Source organism: Eulemur rufifrons, chromosome 17 (genome assembly GCF_041146395.1).
Source record: "Eulemur rufifrons isolate Redbay chromosome 17, OSU_ERuf_1, whole genome shotgun sequence".
Lineage (NCBI taxonomy): Eukaryota > Metazoa > Chordata > Mammalia > Primates > Lemuridae > Eulemur > Eulemur rufifrons.
Window position 1 is genome coordinate 21,554,654 of NC_090999.1, and position 25,930 is coordinate 21,580,583.

General features: G+C 41.2%; 1 protein-coding gene across 3 annotated transcripts in view; it reads right to left on the bottom strand.

The window, feature by feature from the left end:
• Positions 1 to 25,930, bottom strand: part of MTMR12 (myotubularin related protein 12) — a 68,774-nt gene that overhangs the window by 12,749 nt on the left and 30,095 nt on the right. For all 3 annotated transcript variants that reach the window (XM_069492052.1, XM_069492051.1, XM_069492050.1), the window contains exons 2-10: positions 25,672 to 25,732; positions 22,946 to 23,088; positions 21,453 to 21,525; positions 20,491 to 20,621; positions 18,838 to 18,931; positions 15,143 to 15,272; positions 8,545 to 8,620; positions 1,075 to 1,181; positions 288 to 412 (exon numbers count right to left, since the gene is read on the bottom strand). In XM_069492052.1, the coding sequence (XP_069348153.1) occupies positions 288 to 412; positions 1,075 to 1,181; positions 8,545 to 8,620; positions 15,143 to 15,272; positions 18,838 to 18,931; positions 20,491 to 20,621; positions 21,453 to 21,525; positions 22,946 to 23,088; positions 25,672 to 25,732 (940 nt within the window). The remainder of the gene's footprint in view (positions 1 to 287; positions 413 to 1,074; positions 1,182 to 8,544; positions 8,621 to 15,142; positions 15,273 to 18,837; positions 18,932 to 20,490; positions 20,622 to 21,452; positions 21,526 to 22,945; positions 23,089 to 25,671; positions 25,733 to 25,930) is intronic.

The window sequence follows — 25,930 nt, forward strand, 5'->3', positions numbered from 1 at the left end:
GGGAGAAGCCAAAAATGCTCACCACTGGGCAACTGGTGTGCTGGGGAAAGGGGAGAAGAGGAGGTGGCTGTGTGATCACTGCCAGGACACGGAAGCGGGCGGGGAAAGCCTGGAGACATGGAGACGGGGGCGTGGCAACGGCAGCTGGCCGCTTGGCTTCACATCGCTGCCCTGAGCCTCTGTGTACTACCATAAAGAACCCAGGGAAAAGACAACAACTTTCACCTGATCCACGTGGCATGTCTTTCCCTATTTGACAGGAAGTTTTTGCTCAGCATTCTTCTTACCTATCAGAAATAGCTGTTTAAATTTAGAGTATGCAGTCTGGATTTCCTGCAGGGACAGGAAGCTGCCTGACAGGTCTTCAGTTTTAACAATTTCATAGGGTGGCCTGTGGATGGTCTTGTAGATTCTAGGTATCAAAAAGTAACACAAGATTAGAAGAGCAAACACGAATTTAAAATAGCTTATTTTTCCTGAGCACTTACTATGTGCCACAATCTGTTAAGGGCTATGCAGGTATCCTCCCATCTAACCCTCACCTATAAGGTAACTGCTGTAGGACTGCTGTTCCCAGCCAACAGATGTGGAAATGGAGATAACCAGGGTAGAACTACCTGGCTTAAGATGATCAAGCTGACAGAGCCATGATTTGGACCAAGGCAATTTAACTCCAGAATCTATTCCTTTTTTTGGTTTTTAATTCATCCACTTTGGGGTTTTTTGTTTAATTTTTTATTTTGAAAAATTTCAAACACACAGAAAGTAGAAAAGAATAGTACAGTGACATATGCCATATGCCACCTAGATTTGACAATTATTAACATTACAGACATCATGCCCCTTCCCCCCTAAATACTTTAGCATGCAACTCTAAAAACAATGCAGTTGACATTCTTAATGATTATGTTATACTGATTCCTTTCAAAATAATTAAAAACAACTACTATAAATTATATTCCCCTAGTACTAAGCTACCAGCAGGTAAACAGAAAAACTACTAAGAACTGTTCCTGCTTTTTGGGGAAAAAAGAACAGAACTAAACAAGAACAAAATGTAGAACTAGTACTGACCCATCCAAGAAGCTCTTTTGGATTTGTAAAATGCCATCATCCTGTTCTTTGGGCAGTGCTGACATTTTCAAAAGGGCACTTCCATTGTGGCAGGACCAACACCATATCTACAGAATGGAATAAAGATTTTCCAGACATAATATACACAACCCAACACGGGCCAGGTAAGCTTAGCATTTAAATTTGTACAGGGAAATTTATAACTTCAATATGAAACGGCTAGATATCGTCTACTTTATTAAGCAAGAGAGTAGATAATAGAAAAAACTGAGACTTAAAAAAAACAAACAAGTCTAGGTAATTGAACTCAGACATGTTATGGTCTAACATACACCTTTGGACCTGGCTTTAGTACTGATAACCTAGATCATGATACACAACATTATTATTAGTTTTAGGATAGTAGCTATCCCTGAAGTGCAGCTTACTACAAGTCAGGCATTTGACATGAATTCATTTAATTATTATGGTCATTCCCTGTAATAGAGATGATTATTATCCCCATTAGCAGCAAAGAACTGAGGCTCAGAGAGACTGAAGGACTTCTCCCAGTTGTACAGAAAGTAGCAGCAGTCTGACTCCAAAGGCCTTGTTCTACCTGGATGGCAAAAAGGAGGCAGCTTCCATCATTAGAGAAAATTCACACTAGGAAGAATGGAAAGTTGGCTATTTGACATACAGTAAATACAAGACTCATATATTCAAGGCATTGCAATTTGGTTGTGAGAAGGCAAAAAGATGACTAAGATACTGTGTCTACCTTCAGAGCTTAAACTCTCAAAAGAGAAATAAGCGTACAAATATCCTAGAAGATAGAATGTGGTATACAACAGAAGAACGATAAAAGTGGGCAAGCAGAAAGAAACCACATGAATGACCATCATGAGTGACAAGGCTAAGCAGGCATTTGGGCTTTTTCTGCCTAGGTGATAGGTTAAGATGTTTAGACTTTTTTCTGAACACAGTGGGAGTTTTTGTTTGTTCTGCAGGAACAAAAGTAGACTGGAACTGACCTTGGGGCAAAATAATCTGCCAGCAGAGCCTAGAATGGAGGGGAGGGAAGGGCTGCTTAGGCAGGCAAATTGTTGTGGACTTTGGGCCCTGCATGAAGGCCAGGCTAAGTGTTCAAGAGTGGCTAAGGTCCAGCCCTTGCTTTGCTGATCAAGCCATCAGCCTGGGCTCAAAGGTAAACCTGGAGAAAAAAATGCCTTTTGTAATTTAGCTGCTCAGAGGGGGAACCTTTTTGCCATTCGTTTGCCACAAATAATATAAATCATACACTGGATGTGCTAGTAGTAGCCTGGGCCAAGAGTTAGAGATCAACAACGATCCAGGTGGCCGGGCGCGGTGGCTCAAGCCTATAATCCTAGCACTCTAGGAGGCCAAGGTGGGCGGATCGTTTGAGCTCAGGAGTTCGAGACCAGCCTGAGCAAGAGCGAGACCCCATCTCTACTAAAAATAGAAAGAAATTATATGGACAGCTAAAAATATATATAGAAAAAATTAGCCGGGCATGGTGGTGCATGCCTGTAGTCCCAGCTACTCGGGAGGCTGAGACAGGAGGCTCCCCTGAGCTCAGGAGTTTGAGGTTGCTGTGAGCTAGGCTGACGCCACGGCACTCACTCTAGGCTGGGCAACAGAGTGAGATTCTGTCTCCAAAACAAACAAAAAAAAAACAACAACGATCCAGGTGATACTCTGCACTACACTTGTAAAGTAACAAGTTTGGGGTTTCTGGGGAAGATGATGGAATCGGAATTGGGTATACTGGGTATCTAGTGCCAATAGGACACCCATGTGGCGATATTCAGGAGGCCCTAAAATGAGGGTTATGAGCTTCAGAGAGGAAGGCAGGACTGGAGCTCTGGACATGACTGCTGAAGTGGAAGAGATGATGAGCCCACCCAGAAAGCCAGGACAGAGCAACACAAGATTACTTCAGGAACTCCCCTCTTGGGGTCAAGCTGTACTTAAAGATTCATAATGAGGCAGAAGTGTTAGAATACAGACATATCAAAGGGCCCTTTGCTGTTCACTTATTCCACTGTCATGCTAAGCACTGTGCAGAAACTACCACACAGTTTTTAGCTCTCTGCCAAAGGTGGCAGTATTCTGAATGCCCAAGCAGTTACGCCTCCCTAGTTGGCACAGCTCACTCAGATAAACGGGAAGATATTCTTAGCCATGACTGGATGATGGTTTCTAAGAAATCAGAAGTGTTTTTAATGCTTTCTGTCTCCTCTCCTGGGGCTAAAAGGCCTGTGGTAGGCCTGTTGAATCCTAATTCAACCACATAACTCGTTTTCCACTGGGGCATGTTTAATGATAATTCCCAATCACAACTGTCTCATCTTATCTGAGGCACAAAGGGCCAATCCCCTTATTCTTTACCTGAAACAGTAAACAGAAATGAACAGAATTCCTGGTCAGAGAGAGACTTCTCATAGGAATTTAGCAAAAAATCTTCTGCCCTCCAAGTACTAACCAGGCCTAACCTGCTTAGCTTCTGAGATCAGATGAGATCAGGCACGTTCAGGGTGGTATGGCCGTAGATGGCAAAAAGTCTTCTATTCTTGCAATATGTACAATTTCTCTCTTAGAAAGGGCCACAGAGTTCTTAGTACGAATGACTTAATATGCAAGAATCGCAGTTTGTTAATCCCACTTATTTTAATATTATAGAAGGGGGAGAATTACTCATTATTTGGTACATTTTAAGGTATCTCTCTTAATAGAGTCAAAAACAGCTTTAGAAAAACATCTACAACCAGAGGCTAGAAAGTAGTATAAGAGAGAAGGAAAGGAACCAAGTGAGGAAGTAAGAGGACCAAGAGAGTACAGCGTTTCCCAAGTTAAAAGACAAAAAAGGGAAGAGGTAATCAGTGTCAAAAATTGCTGTGATCTTATAGAGGACTGGGGCTGTGCACAGCTCAATGACTTCTGGGAGGAAAATGTCAGAGAGTGAGGGGAGTAGAAGTCATGTTGCAAAAAGAAATGAGTAAAGGCTAGGAACTGGCTCATGCCTGTAATCCCAGCACTTTGGGAGGCTGAAGTGGGAGCATCACTTAAAGTCAGGAGTTTGAGGTTGCAGTGAGCTATGATGATGCCACTGCATGCCAGCCCGAGTGACAGAGCGAGACCCTGTCTTAAAAAAAAAAAAAAGGAATAGACAGAATAAGTACATACTCTTTAAATATGTTTGGCATTATAGAGCGGGCAAGTAAGATAGTAGCTTGACTGTTCAGGAAGGGCTTCTTCAGGTTAGGAAAACATAAGGATGTCTTCAAGAAGAGCAGAGTATACTTCAGAAAGAACCACGGAAGAGGGAAGGCGGACGGAACTGGGATCCAAAGTAATCAAAACCCAAACAGAGGGTCAGATTCTGTGTGAAGGAAACAGGAGCACACAGAGAAACAATAGGAGGCCAAGAAGAAGGAAGCTGAGGGAGTTCTTTTCCCTGTCCCAGATCGCATTGAAGCAGGGGAAAGGTCGTCACTAAGAGTTAAGCATGATACTACAAACTTAAAGAGAATGAAAATCTCTTTACCCAGGGTAGGATGATACCGGAACCAAAAGGAGTTAAACAAAAGACTGCTGAGCGGAAGAAGGCCCAGCAGAGACAAGGTATAGGTGGTTTCATGGATCCTGTTAAGCACAGTCTGCAGTTTGGTTTGAATAATCCATAGCAATGTTCATTAGCCCCAGAGCGAAAAAAGATAAATACTCAGGGATGGAGAATAGCAGAGGGTCAAGGAGGCCAAAGTCTCTAAAATGGCAGCAAGGACATGACTGAACTGACAAATTACGCAGGTCTTGGCTGAAAAGGAATAAGGGAAGGCAGGGAAGAACAGACCAGTAGAAAGACAGGGTAAAAATGTATGGAAATGTTCTGGAACAGATCACAGTAACAGTTGCACAACACTGCAAATATACTAAATGTTACTAATGGGAAATTTTATGTTATATGTATTTTACCACAATTTTAAAAAATTCTAAGACGCTCCCTAATCTAGCCCCAAGCTATCTTGTCAATGTTAGCTCCCGCCACTCCCCTATGCTCCTACTGTACAGGAACTGTGATTGCTGATCTGAACTGTGCTTATCTGCCAGATCCTGGGGAAAATGTTATGCATATGTGATCTCATAGATCAGCAGTTCTCAAACTTTTTGTTCTTAGACCCCTGTACATTCTTAAAATTATTGCAGACCCCGACGACCTTGTGTTTATTTGAGTTATAGCTATTGATATTTATCACATTAGAAATTAAAACTGAGAAATTTTAAAAATATTAATTCACTTTAAAATAACCAATTGGATGTTAATATAAATAACATTTCCTCCACACAAAAAGATTAGTAAGATAAATAACATTGTTTTACACTTTGGCAAACCTCTTAATAATCTGGTTTAATAAGAAACAGCTTGATTTTCTTATCTGCTTAACAAAAACAAAAAAGTATGGAGAACAAAGTGTAAATATGAGTAGATCCAAGAAGAACGAGAGAAAGAAGGAGGGATAAGGTAAGGATGTGGCCAGAGAACGGCTTATGGACACTGACGTAACTTAGTTGTCACATTTTCTATGAGTCTCCTTAGCAGTCTGACGAGACATATACTAAACAAGAAACAACAATCTAGACCACCTTAAGGCAGGATTCTCAACCTGTATTTGCACCCTAGGAGACATCTGGCAATGTCTGGACATATTTTTTGGTGGTCACAACTTGGAGGGTGCTACTGGCATCTCAGAAGATTTTACTGGTAGGAATGGTGTTAAATAGTCTACAATGACTGCCTCCACAACAAGAATTATCTGGCCCAAATGTCACTAGTGCCTGGACTGAGAAATCCTGCCTTAAACAAAAAATAAGAGGTTACAGCAGTACAAGTTTGTAATACTGATAATTTCAAAGGAACATTTGAAAGGGTTGGGTTTTCTAGGTTAAGGTAAGTAATTTCATCAGTTCCAAATACAAAATAAATTGTCTTTTAATTTGCTCAAGATCATTTTTGGTGATCTTAATGGTCAAGTCAAACGAAAATTTTACATTGAAAAAAGAGAGGGAGACAGTGAGAGTTCTGTGTTCTCTGTGTAGATGTGTAAATTCTATTTTGTGTAATATTTTTCCACTATCCATTAATACAAACTCTAATAACTTTCAGAAATATAATTAAGGCAAATGTAATGAAGTGAGAATATCTTTCCACAATTTTTTTTTTTTTTTTTTTTTTTGAGACAGAGTCTCACTCTGTTGCCTGGGCTAGAGTGCTGTGGCATCAGCCTAGCTCAGAGCAACCTCAGACTCCTGGGCTCAAGCAATCCTTCTGCCTCAGCCTCCCGAGTAGCTGGGACTATAGGTATGCGCCACCATGCCCGGCTAATTTTTCTGTATATATTTTTAGTTGTCCATACAATTTCTTTCTATTTTTAGTAGAGACGGGGTCTCGCTCTTGCTCAGGCTGGTCTCAAATTCCTGAGCTCAAACGATCCGCCCGTCTCAGCCTCCCAGAGTGCTAGGATTACAGGCGTGAGCCACTGCCTTTCCACAATTTCTATCAAAGTTATACTGCAGACTCCTCAGTGAGGTCTTTTTTTTAAATTTTATTATTCTATTTATTTATTTATTTTTGAGATAGGGTCTTGCTCTGTTGCCCAGGCTAGAGTGGAGTGGCATCATCATAGCTCACTGCAACCTCAAACTCCTGGGCTCAAGAGATCCTCCTGCCTCAGCATCTCGAGTAGCTCGGACTATAGGTACATGCCACCACGCCTGGCTAATAACTCACTTAGGTCTTATCAGAACATTTCCTATTTCTCAGCCCCCAGGCCTGGCTAGAATGCATTGTATCTAAATTTCATACCCTGCAGAAACGGAGAAGCAGCCTATTCCCACATATGCAGACAGTTCATCTTTGTTTCCTTCCACAGGGCATACCCTCTATTCTGGATTCCTCTATAAAAGGATAAAGAATGGAGACCCTCATTTTCATTCCTCTAAAGCATCCATTTTCAAAGAATAGTATACACGCTCCTGGGAGTTCTCAAGACCTTTTCAGTCTAAAAAGCCTATAAATATCCCTTTTTTCCCCCAAATATACATCTCTGTGAAGTTGGATTTTCTTCATGTGCTTCAACCAAACCTCAACATATACAACATCAGAATGAAAGCAGCAGATATGGGAATCCAGCTGTCTTCTATTTTCAAAAAGGTAAAAGAATGCTATTCTTTTATTTTATTGTTTTGGAAAGTATAGTTATTTTCATAGAAATGTGTTATTTTTGCTAACATGTAATGAGTTTATTACTTAAATAACTATTTTAAAAATTTTCAACTTGCATTTTTAATAAGGCAAATGGCAACAGATACAACCCACAGAAACAAAAACCCTTTGAGATCCTTAATAATTTTTTAGAGTATAAAGAGTCCTGAGACCAAAAAGTTTGAGAACTGCTACTCTATTTTTATATATATTTTTATTCCCAGGAGCACAGACTCAAGTTGCTCTGAATATACACTCCTGAGAACTGCTACTCTAAATCAGAGGTTGCAAATTGATGGAACATGAGCCAATTCCAGCCCAAAAGCATGTTTTTTAAACATCTGAATCAGTTGCATATATTTAGAAATCAGGAAGACACACACAAAGGTCTGTTTCTCTGGCTTCTCCTGAAAAATCGGGACACCTGACAACACTCGGCCCATATTCCCACATGGCACATATACTGGCTAGTGCTGAAGAGCTGTCCCCCAGACCAAGCAGAGGGCCTCTGGTTCACTGCAAGGGTCACGCTCATTATTTACACCTTGCTGCCATGGGCTTCTGGGCATGTGATCCCTGCTTAACCGCCCCTCCACCCATACGGGAGTGACCCTTTTGGTGAACCAGCCATGTGCACAGCACAGCATTTATTTGTAATTCTCATTCCTTACTAAATACCCCACAGGCTTGGCAATCCCCAACCACCAATTAGAAACTGGAGTAACTGCCAGAGTCTCGCTTTCTTTGATCAGTGACACATTAACTATAACTCCCATCCCATTCTATTCTTGAAAATTAAGAAGCACTCCATGTTGTCTCTGGGAGAAAACACAATCACGCCCGTACAAAGATTAATAGTGTGGGCCCAAAAGAATATTAAATCCTGCTACCATTAGAGTGGCTCAGCTCAGGTTTAAAATGATTTAGGTGTCAAACCAGGCTTTCTTTCAACACCAGACAGATCTATGATCCTCTTAAAGCTTTTTAAATATCTCTGCTAAAAACTCAAGAACATTTGTGAAAACTTTAGAACTCTGTTCCAGTCATGTCCAAGAGACTCCTCTAGGGAGTCCCGAAGATATTTTTGGATGGCTCTTGGACTGAGTACAAACGCTTCAGTACCAAAGCCAAGGGCTTCAAGCAGAATCACTTTGTCAGGATGGGCCAGTGAGCAACCCATGCCTCTTAGGGTTTCCAGATGCACTTACTGGTATGCCGTGACCCTGAAAGCGTTGCACATCCTCTTCAGCAAGAGGGGTGGGGACAACGAAGTATGCTGGCAACCTAGAAGAAAGAGATGTCATCAAGTTTTAGTACTACACTTAATTCACAAAATAGAAAGGCTCAAGTTCAATGAACACAAGGAAACTAAGCAGAGTGTTATGACAAGAACCATATTTCTCTGTTAAGAAGAACCAGTTCGGATGAACTGTTGCTCTCAGTTTGGTGTAAAGAACTCTGGCCAAATCAGTTGGGAATCTGAGTTCAAATCCAGGCCCTGTCTCTGATTCTGCACAACCCTAGGTAAGTTTTTCCACCTTTCTGGGTCTGTTTCCTCTTCCAAAAAAGGAGGGGATTAGAAAATATGATACCTAAAAGCATATGAAATCCAAAATTTAGAGTGTTTGTTCTTATCATACAGTAACCATATAAGCACCTGTGTTGCTTTCAGTTAAACTAATATAAAAATCAGTAATTATGATCGCTGTCCAAACATTTTCTCAAGTGCTCTGAAAACAACAAACATTTAAGTGCTACGATGTGCCAGTCATTGTTCTAATTACTTAACATGAATTATTCATTTAATCCTAACAATCTTATGAGGTATACGCTATTATTATTTCCATTTTACTGATAAAGAAACCAAGACACAACATTGTTAAGACCGTTCCTGGTTTAGACAACTAGTAAACATATAGTGGAGCTGGGACCTGAACCCAAGCAGTATGACTACAATTTCTACAGGAGAAAATTTTGTCTCTAAAAAGAACAAACCTGTTAAGTAGCAGGACATGGTACTGTTAGGTTTTCTGAGTTGCAGAGATTAAAGATATATGGGAACACCATCTCTTCTTTTACTTAGCAAATGTAGGTTTCTATTAATAAGTAACCTGCCTAAGTTCAGTTACTGTGACTCTGCAAACATCTTTCCTTCAAAGAGCTCGAAATAAAACCCCATGAGAAATAAGGTGCTTATGGTGTTAAACCATAACAGAAAATAATCAGATGGTTTTGTATACATGATGCATGTTTGACATAAATCTGTTAAGTATCAGGTCATGGGAAAGATGGATTTTTACAGTTAAGGATCAGAACTCAAATGTGATCAACCCGTTAGACCTAATCAATTCATTGAAGATGGAGCAACATATTAAATATCACCATGGGGCTGTGATCATCAAAATCCAGACTGTGGGGCAGGGTGTAGCAGCTCTCTCTTGTAATCCTGGCACTTTGGGAGGCTGAGGGGGGAGGCTCACTTGAGCCTGGGAATTTGAGGTTGCAGTGAGCTATGATTTCGCCACTGTACTCTGGCCTGAGTGACAGAGCGAGACCCTATCTTAAAAAAAAAAAAATCCAAGCCATGGGAAACTATCAGACAAATGGCCTGGTTTCTTCAACAAATTTTAAGAAAGATATGATGGTGTAAGAATCTATGGACTAAGCAATTTAAGAAACCCATCAACTGCAAAATAGCAATCTCATTAAATCTTCATTAACAATAAAACAGATAAAAAAGAAAGAGAAACTGTTATAACAATTCATAAAACACTGGGGAAAATCTGAACCGTAACTGGATATTAAAGAATTAATGTGAAATTTGAATGGTATGATAATGGTTTTATGGTTACATTTATGGTTTTATGATTACATATTTATTTAATAAGGATTAATTATAAGGAATTAGTCTTTAATTCTTATATATACTAAATTATTTATGAATAAAATGTCATGAGCTCTGGGATTTATATCAAAATAATCCAAGGAAGGGGGGAGTGGGTGGAGGTATAAAACAGGATTACCCATAAGTTAGTAATTGTCTGGGGAATGGGTAAAAGGGAATTCATCATATCCATTTTTCTTTTATACTGTTGAAAGTTTTAATTAAAAAAAATCCTTAAAGGTATTTAAGAAAAAAAAACTTCCCACAAGACTGTGATGTAAAACCAGGTTTGGCAACCACCAAGGCTAAGATGCCTCAAACCATCAAAACTGTGAAGAATACTTGGCTTTTGAAGTGCTTGCAATATTTTCGTATTTGTCTGCTTGAATGGGTGAGTGGTAAGGGTTCCTTCTGCAGGTGCAGTCAATGGAGTAAAAACCTCTTCACAGATCAGCGGCTCACAAATTCAGTCTACCCATTAAAATCAAGCGAGACAATTAAAAAACTACCAGTGCCCAGGCTCCACCCCAGAACTCTTAAATCAGAAACTTAAAAGCTCTCCAGGTATTCAGTCAGGATGAAAACCGTTGTTCTAGAAGATCCTGCTACTCAAAGTATACAGCAGTATGACTTGGATTCTTGTAAGGAAAGCAGATTCTCAGGCCTCACCCCAACTACTGAATCAGACTCTGCATTTTAACGAAATCCTCAGGTGACCTGGATGCCCACTAAACTGTGAGAAGCAGCACTCCAAATGGTAACTTAGTAATAGGCCACTGTTTCTCAACCTTTTCAGGACAGTCGCCTGTGGAGTTGTTTAAACTAGATTCTAAGCTCCTTCCTTAGTGGCTCACACTACAAAGCTGAAGTGGGGCCTCATGGTTTTAAAAAATTCACATGTCTTCCCCAATTAGTGAGGGTGAATATTTTACAATATTAGTTTCCCCAGTTAATTTTCTCTTAGAGTTTTTCATTCAAAAAAGTCAGAACCGGCCAGGAGCGGTGGCTCATGTCTGTAATCTTAGCATTCTGGGAGGCCGAGGCAGGAGGATCGCTTGAGGTCAGGAGTTTGAGACCCTGTCTCTACAAAAAAATATAAAAATTAGCCAGGTGTGGTAGTGTATGCCTGTAGTCCCAGCTACTTGGGAGGCAGAGGCAGAAGGATTGCTTGAGCCCAGGAGTTGGAGGTTGCAGTGAGCTATGATGATGCCACTGCACTCTAGCCTGGGTGACAGAGCAAGACCCTGTCTCAAAAAAGAAAAGAAAAGAAAAGAAAAGAACAAAGTCTGAACCAAGAGAACCAAGTACATTAGCAAGTGGAGCATCCCTCACTCAGCAGAGGTGGCTGTACAGAGAGGAAGAGCACTGCAGCCAGTGAGGGGTGCTGAGGATGTCCTCTCCTGCCCACTCAACTCCAGCTGGATTTCATGGAGTCTCTGTCTGTGCTTGTATCCGTGAGACTCCTCACAGATACAAGCAATTAATCCTCTCTCCTTGGAAAGTAGTTTACTCATTAGGATGAGTTTAGACTACAGAGTAAACAGCCTCTCCAAATACAGCATGATTTTATTCACGCAAAATTGTTTGATCCACTCAGGTATAACCCTGAGCAGCAATATGTCTTCCTCCAGTGCTGGCATCATTTCACAGGTCCCTCTGTGTTGTATACACCCCACAGGGGTGCATACCTTCCTATGTCGTTACAGGGAGGTGGACTGAGAGAAAGGTTTTTCAGGAGGAGAATGAAAAAAGAGAAGAAATAGACCTGTGGTTCTGGAACAGCCAGCTCTAGCCTGCAAGGAGAAGTAGACACTCAGTTTCTTATTCTTATCCAAATTGATTGGAGTCCCCCTCATCTAACTGCTGATGGGGTTCTTATTAATTTATTCATTCTTTCTCCTATTTACTGAGCACCTCTTAGAAGTCAGGCACTGTGCTTGGTACTGAGGATAAACAATGAGCAAAAGCAGACTATGTCCTTGATTTCACAGAGCTGGAGGTTGCAGAAACAAACATTAACCAAATAATGATACAGATAAAAATAAACTCTTGATTGAAGGATGTGCTATGAAGAGGGGCATACAGCGCAGTGAAAGCTCTCACAAGGAGACCTGACCTAGCCCTGAGAAAGCTAAGAAACTGGTTGAGAGCTGACCAATGAGGGGAGTTAGTTACATTTGTGCAATTACAAGCAAAAGGCACTTCCAGATAGGAGACTGCCAGGCAAGGCCTGTGGGGGGGAGGTATGGCCAGAGGGGTGCAACACAAAATTGGAGTCAGACCATGAAAGGCCTTGGAGCACTATACCAAGAACAGCAGGAAGCCACTGAGGCAGGAGTAAGTATGATCAGATGCATGTGGAGATGCCCACTTGGCCTCCTATGTGGAGACCGTGGATGCTGAGGACCAGAGTGCATGGGGGAGACCCTGCAACCAACTATGACAGTGGTCCAGGGAGAAATAAGGCACAGCTTTTCCTGTATCATCCCTACAGTACAGAAAAGCAGGGTGGGGGAGAGCTTTATAACTGGGAAGGATGAAAGAACAGGGTGGGGCTGACAGTGACACAGGGGCGGAGGCATTCAGGGTCCCTCTCCACTGTCACTACAGCTCACACTGTGACGGGGGCATGGACTGGGGTGGGGACACTAACTCTGCAAATGTTTGAGACTGATCAAAATCAAAACTGATCTGCTGAAGAGGCCTATCAGTACTGTGAATACTAAGAGCTCTACAAAAAACATTTTATAACACTGTTAGCAGGGTGCCAGGAATTATGGTCCAAAATGATAAGATTCGAGTTTCTAAAAACAGATTATGCAGAGTCATCCTTTAAAAATGTAGGTCAGATCACATCCCACCTCTGCTCAAGCTCCCCTCGTGGTCAAAGCCTCCGGGCGTCACCAGCCAGTGGCCTCCTCCCCTCCCTACCCTCATCTCCTACTGCTCACTCCTTCCTGAGCTCCCCACCACTCTGTACACGAGCCTCTGCCCCTACTCTTCCCTCTACCGGGCATGCTCTGCCCTCAGGTATCTTCTGACTCAATCCTCTGCCTCCAAGCCTTTGCTCAAAGGCCACTTACACACAAACCTCCTGACCAGCACTCTCTAACCCCTTACCTAATGTGTTTTTCTCCACAGCACTTACCTTTAATATGTTATAATCTACTTATTTATTTTTTTTTTGAGACAGAGTCTCACTCTGTTGCCCGGGCTAGAGTGAGTGCCGTGGCGTCAGTCTAGCTCACAGCAACCTCAAACTCCTGGGCTTAAGCGATCCTACTGCCTCAGCCTCCCAAGTAGCTGGGACTACAGGCATGTGCCACCATGCCCGGCTAATTTTTTGTATATATATATTTTAGTTGTCCATATAATTTCTTTCTATTTTTAGTAGAGATGGGGTCTTGCTCTTGCTCAGGCTGGTCTTGAACTCCTGACCTCGAGCGATCCACCCGCCTCGGCCTCCCAGAGTGCTAGGATTACAGGCGTGAGCCACCGCGCCCGGCCTACTTCTTTATTTTATCATTGTCTTCCTTCCACTAGAATGAAAGCCCCAGGAGGGCACAGGTTTTCAGGTATTCTGTTGACGGCTGTATCTCTAGTAGCTAGGACACTGCCTGGCACATGGCAGGCACTCAAAAATTTTTGTTGAATGAATAAATAAAAGAAATATACAGGCCGAGTACAGTGGCGCATGCCTGTAATCCTAGCACTCTGGGAGGCCAAGGCAGGAGAAACGCTTGAGCTCAGGAGTTTAAGACCAGCCTGAGCAAGAGTGAGACCGTCTCTACTAAAAATAGTAAAAGTTAGCCGGTGTGGTGGCATGCATGTGCCTGTAGTCCCACCTACTCGGGAGGCTGAGGCAAGAGTATCACTTGAGTCTAGGAGTTTGAGGCTGCTGTGAGCTAGGCTGACACCACAGCACTCTAGCCTGGGAGACAGAGTGAGACTCTGTCTCAAAAAAAAAACAAAAAACAGAAATATACAATATAAAGGAAAGTAGACAATATAAATTCAGAAATGCCTCCATAAGTTTTACACTTGGATTATAGATACAATAATGGCAACAATGACAAAAAAAAAAAAGGATGCAAATTAACTTTTGGAGTATTTAAGAGACACTTTAAAAGTTTCTTTAGGCAGGAGGATCACTTGAGTCCAGGAGTTCTGGGCTGTAGTGCGCTATGCAAAAAATTATAAAATAAATAAATAAATAAAAAGTTTCTTTAAAAAGCTAGTATTGATGTGGAGAATGAAACCCTCAGACACAGTCGGTGGGCATGTAAAATGGTGCAGTCTCTGGAAAACAGTGTGGCATTTCCTCAAAAAGTTAAACACGGAGTTACCATATATTGCATATATGGCAATTCTACTCGTAGGTAATATACCCAAGAGAAATGGAAACATATCCACACAAAAATTTGTACATGAATGTTCATATCAGCATTATTCAGAAGAGCCAAAACGTGAAAACAATCCAATTGTCCATCAACTAATGAATGGATAAATAAAATGTGGTATATTCATACCTTGGAACATTATTTGGCAATTAAAAAGAATGAAATTCTGATACATGCTAGAACATGGTTGAATTTTGAAAATATCATGCTAAGTAAACAAAGCCAGTCATAAAAGACCACATATTATGTGATTCCACTCATATGAAATGTTCAGAACAGGCACATCTAGAAACAGAAAGTAGATTAATGGTTGCCAAGGCTGGGGAGGAAGAGGAAGAGGGAGGTTTTCAGGGGGGAAATGGGGAGTGACTGCTAATAGGTATGGAGTTTTTTGGGGGGGATGATGAAGATGTTCTAAAATTGACTGTGATAATGACTGCACAACCCTATGAATACACTAAAAAAGATTATACACTTCAAATGGGTGAATTGTATGGTATGTCCCCAGCATTAAAAGCTTACCTCTCACAGACTTTATAGCCTTCATTGACACTCACTGCTTTGTACTTCATGTTGCCTTTGGTCCGCTCCAATTCCCAACACCAGTCCTTAAGTGTGTCAAACATTACTGTATGGTTCTTGGGATCAGCGGCTAACAAAACAATATTTAAAAGACAATAAAATCTTTTCATGAAGCACTGAAATTTTCATTATGTGAAAGTCCCTTCTAAGGTCCCAGTTTTCTCCACTAAGTCCATTTTTATCTAAGCAGAATGAATTCACTGCTTAATCCTAACTTTGTTTCATTTTTTGGTCATTAATCCAAAATTATCACCAAGGCTCTGTCTTTTTATATCGTAGGAAAGGAATTACTCTTGTTCCATTCCTTGCAAAAATAATTTATAGCTCCATTTTCAGTCATCTGACCATGAGATAATTGCTATAACACAAAAAGATCGTGTGAAGCACTGAAAGGCAGACTTGGCACAAATGCTAAAATGATGAGCTATTTTTAGCCCTACCAATATGTGCATAAGATGGCAAACTGATGTGAATAGCATCCCAGATTCTTGAATGCAAATCCTCCCTCAGTTTGAAGATGCACTGCCTGTAAGAGGATTGTCCAGTGTGACAGCTGGTTACTGAAGGCCATAAACTGATCAGACAGTCATGGTGAGGGTCAGGGCCTGCCAGCCAAGGGATGCATCAGGGTGATGGGTACTTCTGCCCCTTTTAACCCAGCCCTGCTACTACCTGCTAGAACAAAATGCCAGAAGCACTGCTTTTACAACTCAGCATACATGTCCTTGGTCCTCTCACCACAGCACTGCTTGTAGGGGGTGGCATGCACCAAAATAGCCTCTGGTGTTTACACAAATTCCATCACAGATAAGTTTAAGCCTTTGCACATCATAAAAAAACAAATCTTCTGGGAAAAACAAAGTGTTTGATAAAACTACATCATCTGCTCCTTTTAATAAAATCAGATCATAGCACAAATAATAATGATGATGAGAATAGTCAATGTTAATATAGCACTTACTATGTACCAGGCAATGTTCTGAGCATATTACATTTTATGAACTCAATCCTCACAATCCTATAGGATAGATAATATGATAGGTAATATTATTTCCTGAATTTTACAGATGAAGCACAGAAAGGTCAGGTAACTTAGCCAGGTCACAGAGCTAGGCAATAGTGGAACTGGAATTCAAACCCAGGCAGCTGTAAACGAAATTTCCATGAACTACTAATATAAAAAAAAAATTTCCCCATGGATATAAGTAATAACAATACTCCCACTCAGCATAGTTGGCCATTTTCTTACCAATACAGGCAAGTATTTCCCTAAAATGCCATGTCATAATATTTTAGGACCTCTCAGCCAAAACTCATTTGTGAATTATTAAGCCAGGGAATAATTAAAGGTATTCACATTGCAAAGCACCCACCTCTATAAACCCCTACTCAATGTAAAAAGCTAATTGGGCAATTAGCATCTATCAGTCATAACCTTTACTTCTCAAAAAAAAAAAAAAAAAATAGGGGTTGGAAGGAAGAGAGGAGAAGGAGGATGGAATTAAAATAGAATAAAAGATGCTCCATATCCTGGGCCTCTGGCACAAAAAAACCACCAGAAGGTAATGAAACTGCCAGGATCGATGAAGGTCAGAGTTCTGGCACGCTGATCAACATGCTGACGAGCTGAGAAACTGTCCTGTGCTGGGTCCAGAACAAGAATCAGGATATAAAGAAGAGAGAGAATTTCTAAAAATAGACTATGATTTTCCAAATGTGCACTCAGTAAATGTTTATATAAATTATAGTAATCAAAGGAGTCATATTTGTATATCTCACACTGCAGCAGCTATAAGCCAGTACCCAGTTAATCAGCATTTATATATATAGCTACAGGGAAAAGACGTCATTCACAAAGATAAATTTACTGAATTAAGGAACAAATTTTATGTTCAGCCTAATATGAGTGTGAAGTGTATTCTATGTCAGTATAATTCTCTGAACATAATCTGTCCTGAAGAATATGCAGTTTGCTCTCAACTCTCATTTAATGACTACCCGCCATGTGCCATGCATTTAACAATTTATAATCTTCACAGGACTTCAAGGGAAGTATTAACACTGCTGTTTTTAAAATGAGAAAACTGAGGTCCCAAGAGTTAAGTGCCATCCTCAGACTACACAATGAGAAAACAGCTGGGCCAGGATTTGAACTCAGGTGGGACAGACACCAAAACCCATACCTTTTCTACTAATTACTGTAATTCCCAAAATGCAACATGCTCTCTGAGATATCTACATCTCTGTACATGCCAATCTCTCTGCCTAAAGTACTCCTCTAAGCCTATCAGATGCTCCCACATCCTCCTCTATCAGCAGAGGCACAGCCTTCTCCCTCTGATAGTCTGCCCCTCCCCCAGAGTGGATGGGCACTTCCCTCAGAGGACACATCACTCAGGTGCCCCTCCTATTTGACTTTATGTTCCTTGAGGGCAAAGATTTAGTCCTGTTCACCTCAATATCTACACAAGGCCTGGCCCACAGCAAGCATTTAATAAATGTTTACTAAATGAGTAGATGGCAACAAAGCAACTCTGTATTCCAAAAAGATATTACAAAGTCTTATGTGCTTTTAAAAGAAACTGCCATTTCCCTGACAAAAAAGCACATAAGACTCAGGATCACTAAATGTCAACTTCATGTTAAGAGTAACAGGCAGAGCAAGTGAACAGACTGAGGCAAGAGAACTAGAGAAGGAAGAAGACAGACATCTGTGAAAACATGTCCGATGCTAGGCATTGTTAATGGCTAATTCAGATGGCCAGAGTCTCTTACTTAAAAGATTGCTTTTTTCAGCAAAGTGAATGGAAAACATTTGGAACCTTAAATTTTCTTTTACCAAACTATTTTTTCTGATGTGCTTTTCTTATGTACAACTGTCTCATTTCCCTCAAAATAGTTGCTACAAAGCATGTTCTGGTTATTTAAAAACTTTCTAGAATGCAAGACATTCTCTAGAGTCTTGTGAAACGAAATCAAGTACATTTAAGTGGAAAAAGAACACAGGGACAAACACAGTTATTTTAAACTTGTTTCAGTTTTGTGTCTCTATAGTCTCACATTCCCAGTTATATTGATTTTATCTTTTTTTTTTTTTTTGAGACAGAGCCTCGCTCTGTTGCCCAGGCTAGAGTGCCGTGGCGTCACAGCAACCTCAAACTCCCGGGCTCAAGCAATCCTTCTGCCTCAGCCTCCCAAGTAGCTGGGACTACAGGCACGCACCACCATGCCCAGCTAATTTTTTCTATATATATTTTTAGTTGCCCAGAGAATTTCTTTCTATTTTTAGTAGAGACGGGGTCTCGCTCTTGCTCAGGCTGGTCTGGAACTCCTGATCTTGAGCGATCCTCCCACCTCAGCCTCCCAGAGTGCTAGGATTACAGGCGTGAGCCACTGTGCCCGGCCCTGATTTTGTCTTTCATAAGAAGCAACAAACCTAAAAGATAAGTTAAAACAAAGATCACAAGGAAAAACAAAGTAGAAACCTTCTCAAGCAAGAGGTCACCCCCAACAGCTAGAGAAGAGAGGGAAAAATACCCGAAAAGCACCCATGAATGGGTTTTTCCCTGATTGGTTTCAGGTGGGAATTGGAAGGGCCCTGCCTCCCCTCAAATGAAAACCCAGAAGAGACTTACCTGCATTGTTTTGTGCAGCAGTTGCATAGGAAAACAGAAACAATCGTTTAAGCAGTTTAGGAGCCTGAGTATGATGAATTATGCCACTGACAATCTAGAAAAGAACCAACCAATGGATATAGTTACGCTTTTGAGAGACAAACTCTTAAGAGAGACAAGAGTCAAAGTGTCTAGGTTCTCAGTCATGCTAATGGGGCTCCAATGAACAAAACGTTAACTCTTATGGAGGTCTGTATCTGTGATGTTAGCTCTTGGATAATGCCAAATCAAGAGAATGCTAGCCATTTTGTCAGGTTTCCTAAGAGCTCTGAATTTCTAGGAAAATTTTTAAAACATAGTCTAATTTTTCAAAAGCAAAGTACTAAAAAACTTAAGTGTCATATTAAGTCAGATACTCCAAAAATCTGACTTATCAAAGACTTACAGCTGATAACCAGCCTCAGCAACATAGTGAGACCCTGTCTCAACCAGCTGTGGTAGTGCACGCCTGTAGTCCCAGCTTCCCGGGAGTCTGAGGCAGGAGGATTGCTCGAGCCTGGGAGTTTGAGGTTGCAGTGAGCTATGATGATACCACTGCACTGTAGCTCAGAGACAGAGCAAGACCCTGTCTCAAAAAAAAAAAAAAAAAGACAGCTGATATCAGATAATAATCAAGACACTTAGCTGTTCTGACCCACTTGTTGTGGCCTTTAAGAACTTCTTCTAGAAGATGAGGGAAAGAAATCAATATGTCATGCTTTCTGTTGGTCTATCATGCCAAAAAAAAAAAAAAAAAAAAAAGTATGTTTGGACAGATGACAAAAACCATCAATCAAACCGAAGTTTCTGGCTTCTCAGGGAATTTTCCATATCTACACCACTCTTTTCCTGCTCAGAATAGACACAAGAGTCGCGTTTATTATTCTAACTGAACTACCACACTAACTGAAAGAAAATTAAGGAGTTACCTCTAAGTGTCCAAAACTCACTGTAGCCAAGACAATATACATGAACTGGCCTCTTGCTAGGTTTCTCCTGATGTATTTACTATGAGAGTGGCAAATTTGAGACCCTCAATATCTTAATAAGAGAAACCTTGGAAGTTACAATAAATATCAAACGGATACAGCCACTTTCTGAGTTCACCTAGTTAAATACCTCAACTTGTTGTAGCAACCAGGAGATTAAGTTTAGTCTCCAAAAGCATATCTGATGACTCGGCTTTGCTCATCTGACTTATGTACCTCCTCCTTCCATGCACAACCACTACCTCCCAGAGGTGAACTCATTTACTCATAGGAGTTGTAAGTCACCACTATTATCTTTTAGAAAGACTGTCAGAGGTGGGGGAAGAGGGATAGACTTTCAGCTTTCCCATCCTTCCCTTTCCCCAACTGCCTCCTGACCTGGTTTACCAACTCCCACCATTTAGTGACTGTGGGAATAAAAACATTATGAATTGAAGGATTAAATGTACCATGTGCCAAGATGATATACAGGCATGCTTTCCCAAATTACCTCTCACATGCTAATCAAAGAATATGGGATTATAACCCATTTCAACTTCACAGAGTGAATAGCTCCCCTCAACCTTCATGCAATGTAAGCAAACACTTGAGCTAGTGGGGAAAACCTGATGGGAAATAAAACCTAAAAACACATGCAACTAGTTACCCTTTTGACTTCTTCTTCCTTTGTGTACCTCAGACAGAAGTGGAACACTCGCAGGTCTTTGCAGTGGATGATGAGTTTCTCAGGGTACTTCTTCAATTGTCCAAAGAGAGTTTTTTTTTTCTCATCAAACACTACAGATCAATGATAAAATCAGGAAGGCAAATTACGTTTATGGCAATAAATTAATGCTAAAGAAACAAAGGTAGACTATTAACTCCTAAGGATACCTCTCACAAGTGAGAGGAAAGGTGCTGCCTGCCTTCTGAGCGACTGTCTCCCGCAGGGGCCCTGGCTCTCTGAGTGCAGTTAGGGTTCTTCATTCCTCTGGAGTAAGCACATGACCAAGGCAGACTGGCCACTGTCAGCAGAACTGACTTCACGGGCCTGAAGAAAACTCAGCTCTTAAAGCTGAGATTATACGAGATGGGAGGGAGATTGCTAGGGACACGCTTTCATGACCGTCAACTCTGACACCTCCCTCCATGTCCCAGAATATGGACCCACTCAGCACCTACTGGTGTTGAGATCATAAACGGTTACTGAATTTCTGAAGATGCCCTAAATACAAAAATAGAGAAGAAGAACAGAGAGAGGCTTGGCAGGAGAGGCTTGTTTAGTCAGCAGAAAAGATATCCTAATACAACAAATCTTTATCAGATTAGCCAGTAATGTAAAACTTACACAGCTAACACTGATAGCAAAAGTACAATCAACATGTAATATATAATGGCATTGTGTGGAATATTAGAAATAACAGGTTCCAAGTTCAAGTCCAAGCTCCTCCAGCTCAGTGACCCCAAATGTGCCACTTTGCATCTCAATTTTATCATCCATAAAGCTGATTTAAACAAGATAATATATGTGAAAAAATTTTAGTAAATTATAAATGGTCATACAATTATTATCATCATCAGCTATCCTTTCAAAGGCTGGTAATGTCCCAAGGGAAAACTGATACTTACCTCCATAAATCTGATCAACACAGTGAAGTGTAATGTCATTTTCTCCTATAACCTTATTCTTAAATTGAGTTTCCTAAAAAATACAAAAGAAAACAACTGTGACTCCTCTCTGTGCACGGTTATACATTTATGGGCAGAGCAAATCACTCTTCACTTGTATTAAGAAAAATGGGGAAATGCAGCCACATCCCTAAGAAAGGGAGAGTGAAGTGTGTGACCATTCACTTTTCAAACTCGGGCAGAACATGCCGTTTCTGGGCTGCTCCCAGGCAAACCCACCATGCCACGTATGATCACTCTGAGACATGGGGAAATGATGTACAGATTAGCTTTTCTCCACACAATGTGAATAGGTAACTGATGGAGCTACCTGAAGCCAGCTTTAGGAAGAAAACACTGGAAGATTCGAGTTTCTGGTAAACGGTGTTTTTTTTTTTTTTTTTTGAGACAGAGTCTCACTCTGTTGCCCCGGCTAGAGTGAGTGCCGTGGCGTCAGCCTAGCTCACAGCAACCTCAAACTCCTGAGCTCAAGCGATCCTCCTGTCTCAGCCTCCCGAGTAGCTGGGACTACAGGCATGTGCCACCATGCCCGGCTAATTTTTTCTGTATATATTTTTAGCTGTCCATATAATTTCTTTCTATTTTTAGTAGAGATGGGGTCTCGCTCTTGCTCAGGCTGGTCTCGAACTCCTGAGCTCAAACGATCCGCCCACCTCGGCCTCCCAGAGTGCTAGGATTACAGGCGTGAGCCACCGCGCCCGGCCGTAAACGGTGTTTTTGTACAGGACTATGAACCAAGAGCAGACAGAAGAGGCAGCACCGATGCTGCCGTTTAAAGAGCAGGGTGGTCTGGCATTGCTGGCACAGTGGGGCCAAGAAGACCCTTGGCTGGGTTTCCACTAACACATGGGGCTCTCCTAGTAGTGTGGGCAGTTCTCTCTTTACTCGACTGCTTATTCTTCGTAAGTACAGGCCAGTCTTACAAGGACACTGCTACTAGGTTAAGATTAAACATAAAATTCAAAGGCGGCATTCACTACCACTTTCATTACTGAACTCAGTTCCTGAATTTGAGGAAGAATTTAGCATAAAGAAAATATAAGGAACTAGTGTTTTTAAGAAAAAGTTGATGGTGTCAACCGGTGAGGTCAAAGCAAGCCAACACGACATGAGGCACAGGTGAAAAATTTCTAAGTGGTTCTACTACTGAAAGGAGACCTCGAAGGACAGAGAGCAGGCCAGTGAAAAAAAAGACTTCTGTCTTTTGTTTGCATTTATTGGGGCGGGGAGAGTAATTGAAAAGCTGAGAAAAAGACAAATTCACCACTACACTGTTCTCCCCAAACTCTGCCAAATGCAGCTGATATATACAGGACTTCTGTCCTTTGTGTTTCTGTGTTGGGGGGTGGAGTAACTGAGAAGCTGGGAAAAAAGACAACAGAGCCACAACTGCTCTGCTGCCCTCAACTCATCCAAGTGCAGCGCATACATACGTCATTATCCAATGCAGATTCATCATCACCCAAGAAAGCAATCTTGAAGTCTGTGCAGACAAGTCTCCCATAGACCCCATGCTGACAAGAATCTTCCTGGACATACTTCAGTACTGTGCTGGCTTCACAAAGCAGCTGCTCACCTGGTACAAATCAAAACAAGTCCTCCTTAGAGTCCTCAGGAAACATACAGTATGCAAACACTGAAAGCTTTTCAGCCCTATTTATGTAAGGACAAACACAATACAATGCAGCACTTCAGAACTTTATGCTTTTCGACATGGTAGGAGCTACAAAATATAGGGGAGATGATGAAGCAGGTAGAAACCATCAACAAGTGAAATTAAAATGACTCAGACACACCTTCCCGCAGGACATTCCTCTGTCTTCTCACTAGGAATAATGGAAGTTTCCAAATAGGTAATGATTTCAGCTGCACTTTCAAGCATAGATGTTAGTGTTTTTATTATTCTGGCCTAAGCAGATGTTCCACAGAAGCAATACCCTAAATGAGCAGATAGATAGGCCCACCCACATGCCCCAGAATGTAGATCCCAAGCCCACTTTCCTGTGAGGGGGCCCATTTCTACTGACAGAATTGCTAAGAGAGAGCAGGGTGTCTCCCCGGGCCCAGGGCTTCCAGGCAGCTTCCTTATACATAAGAGGTGCTGCTGCCCCCTGAAGCGTGACCACCCTCATTCTGGTTCCATGCTGGGAGGAAAAAGGAGGTCAGAGGTTTGTGGGAAAAAAAAAACTGTTTCCTCTCTTTCTTAGTTGAGAGCATTTCCTCTCAATGTGTCACCTTCTCCTGCTCGATCTGGGCATCCAGCCCACGTGAGAAGCTGCAGTGCCTGGAAATAGAGCACTTCTCTTTACAGTCAAAAAGATTAGGAATGGGGGATAGGTAAGTATTTTCTGCTCCTTGGAAGCAGAGAAGCTCATGAGGGCAGGAAAAAGAGAAGACTATGGGGGAAATGAAAAACTAAGTGTAAATGCTTTGCAACCAAAAAAACTAAAAAGGAATTTTCTTCTCATCCAACAGATTACCAGCTTCCCCTCAGAATCTCTCTCTACTTATCTCCTTCAAGGTCTTTACGTTTACTTTTTGGCTCAAAATTCATTTAGTCTAGCTTTCAATACAAAAGAAGAGTTTCAGACACTCAAAAGGGACTCATATTATGGTGTCTGGGTTTTTTTCCCCCCATCTTTCAAGGGGTTAATTACCTCCAGCTGAAACACTAAGGAAATGCCAGAAGATGGCTCTGTCACTAGGTCAGCCTTTGGAGAGACCACAGAGTTTGAAGACAACAATGAAGTCAGGGCCTCATTAGAGTTTAAAATAGTCCCAGAAAAAGTGTCTCAGCTAAGTCTAAGGTAGAAGACATGTGAGCAAGGCCTCTGTGCTTTCAATTCCCAATGTGAAAAGCTTTTAATAGTAAGGCTCCCCCAAGACCAGACCAGTCCCCTCCCATGGTCATGTCCTAGAGACCAGATATTAGCACATACTAGCTAACACAACATTCCTTGTGAGACGCTCTGCAGACACGGCACGCTGTGCCACAGTAATCAACTTGTTTGTACCAGGTACAGAGTCTGGAATCATGAGAGGTTGGAGCCAGAAATGACCTGAGACTACTTTAGGAAACTGAGGCTCAGAGAAGTTAACTGTGAACTCACCACTGCACACCTAGAAGAGACCATGAAGGAATCCAGGAGAGGGTAGAATATACATAACACTAAGCTAAAAATAAAAGTTAATTCTGCAATCTATAACCCCAAAAAAGGGGAAAATAACAGGAGATATGAATTAAGGTTTAGGTCATCATTACTGAAAAAAAGCCTTTGAAATTTAAAAATATCCAAAGAAGTTACAGGAGTCCAATATATTTTACCAAATAAGGTGGATCAGTCAGAAACTTGCACAGATTCAGATCCCTTCAATAAACTGGAATAAAACAAAAAGTACCAGAATGAATCCTCTATTGTTTTGGGAAAATGTACCTAAAAAACTTATCAAAGAAAAGTTATTTTGGATTGGGAAAAAGAAAGTAGAAAAAGAATTAAATACACAGATCACAGAATATCCTGTATATGGAGAGGATACATCAAGAAGTTTCTGTTCCTGAACTCAGAAATGATTATAATTTAAGCTACAGTCACTTTCCTGCATCTCAAAAATATCCAACCAATCCACGCTCTTTCATAATGACCGAAGAGCAAAGCCCTGAGGGCTCCAGGGTTGGTAGACCCCAGCATCCCTGTACATGTTGCTCAGATGCACATGCATAGACCAGTGGGTGGGCCACCCACCAAAGCTTGCCCTGGGAGGCGCGGGCAGCTGCACCATTCAAGGGCTGGAAGAGGGTATGGGGTCTAGGGTTCTGTAGGGGACTGACATTTTCTTGACCAACATACTGACTACATGGGGCAAGTAGGATGACCTGAAAAAGGCCTCATTTGCTTATGAAAGAGGTGAGAATTTCCCAGGTTTATTTTCATTAGCTTGGGGGAAGAGGAAACAAGAAAAAATTCTTTGTAGATATTGTAATACTCAGACCCAGGTGTGCAGTTATTGAACTAAAGACCTTGATATTTTTGTCCAACTCACTATTGTCACATGCAAGAGAATGAAAACAAAGGAGTTTATATATAGCAAGACTTTGGCTGATGTAATTTATCACTGGCTTTGAGCTGCATATGGGTTATGATGCTAACATGACAGTTACCTGGCAACAAGTGAAGTGTTACTTCCTTCTCTGTTACTTCCTTTTCATTTGTGTGAATTTCCTAAAAGAGAAAAGAAGGTAATAATTTTTCTTTGTTTAAGGGTTCAAAATGAACAACATATATCCCTGCTTTCAGTACACATATTAAAATATCATATACCCTCAGGAGCTCTTTGTTTATTTGACAAGCTAGTTACTTTTTTAAAAAGTGTTTTTAACTAAAGGAAGATAGAAAATTTCAATAAGTTAGAGACAGTCA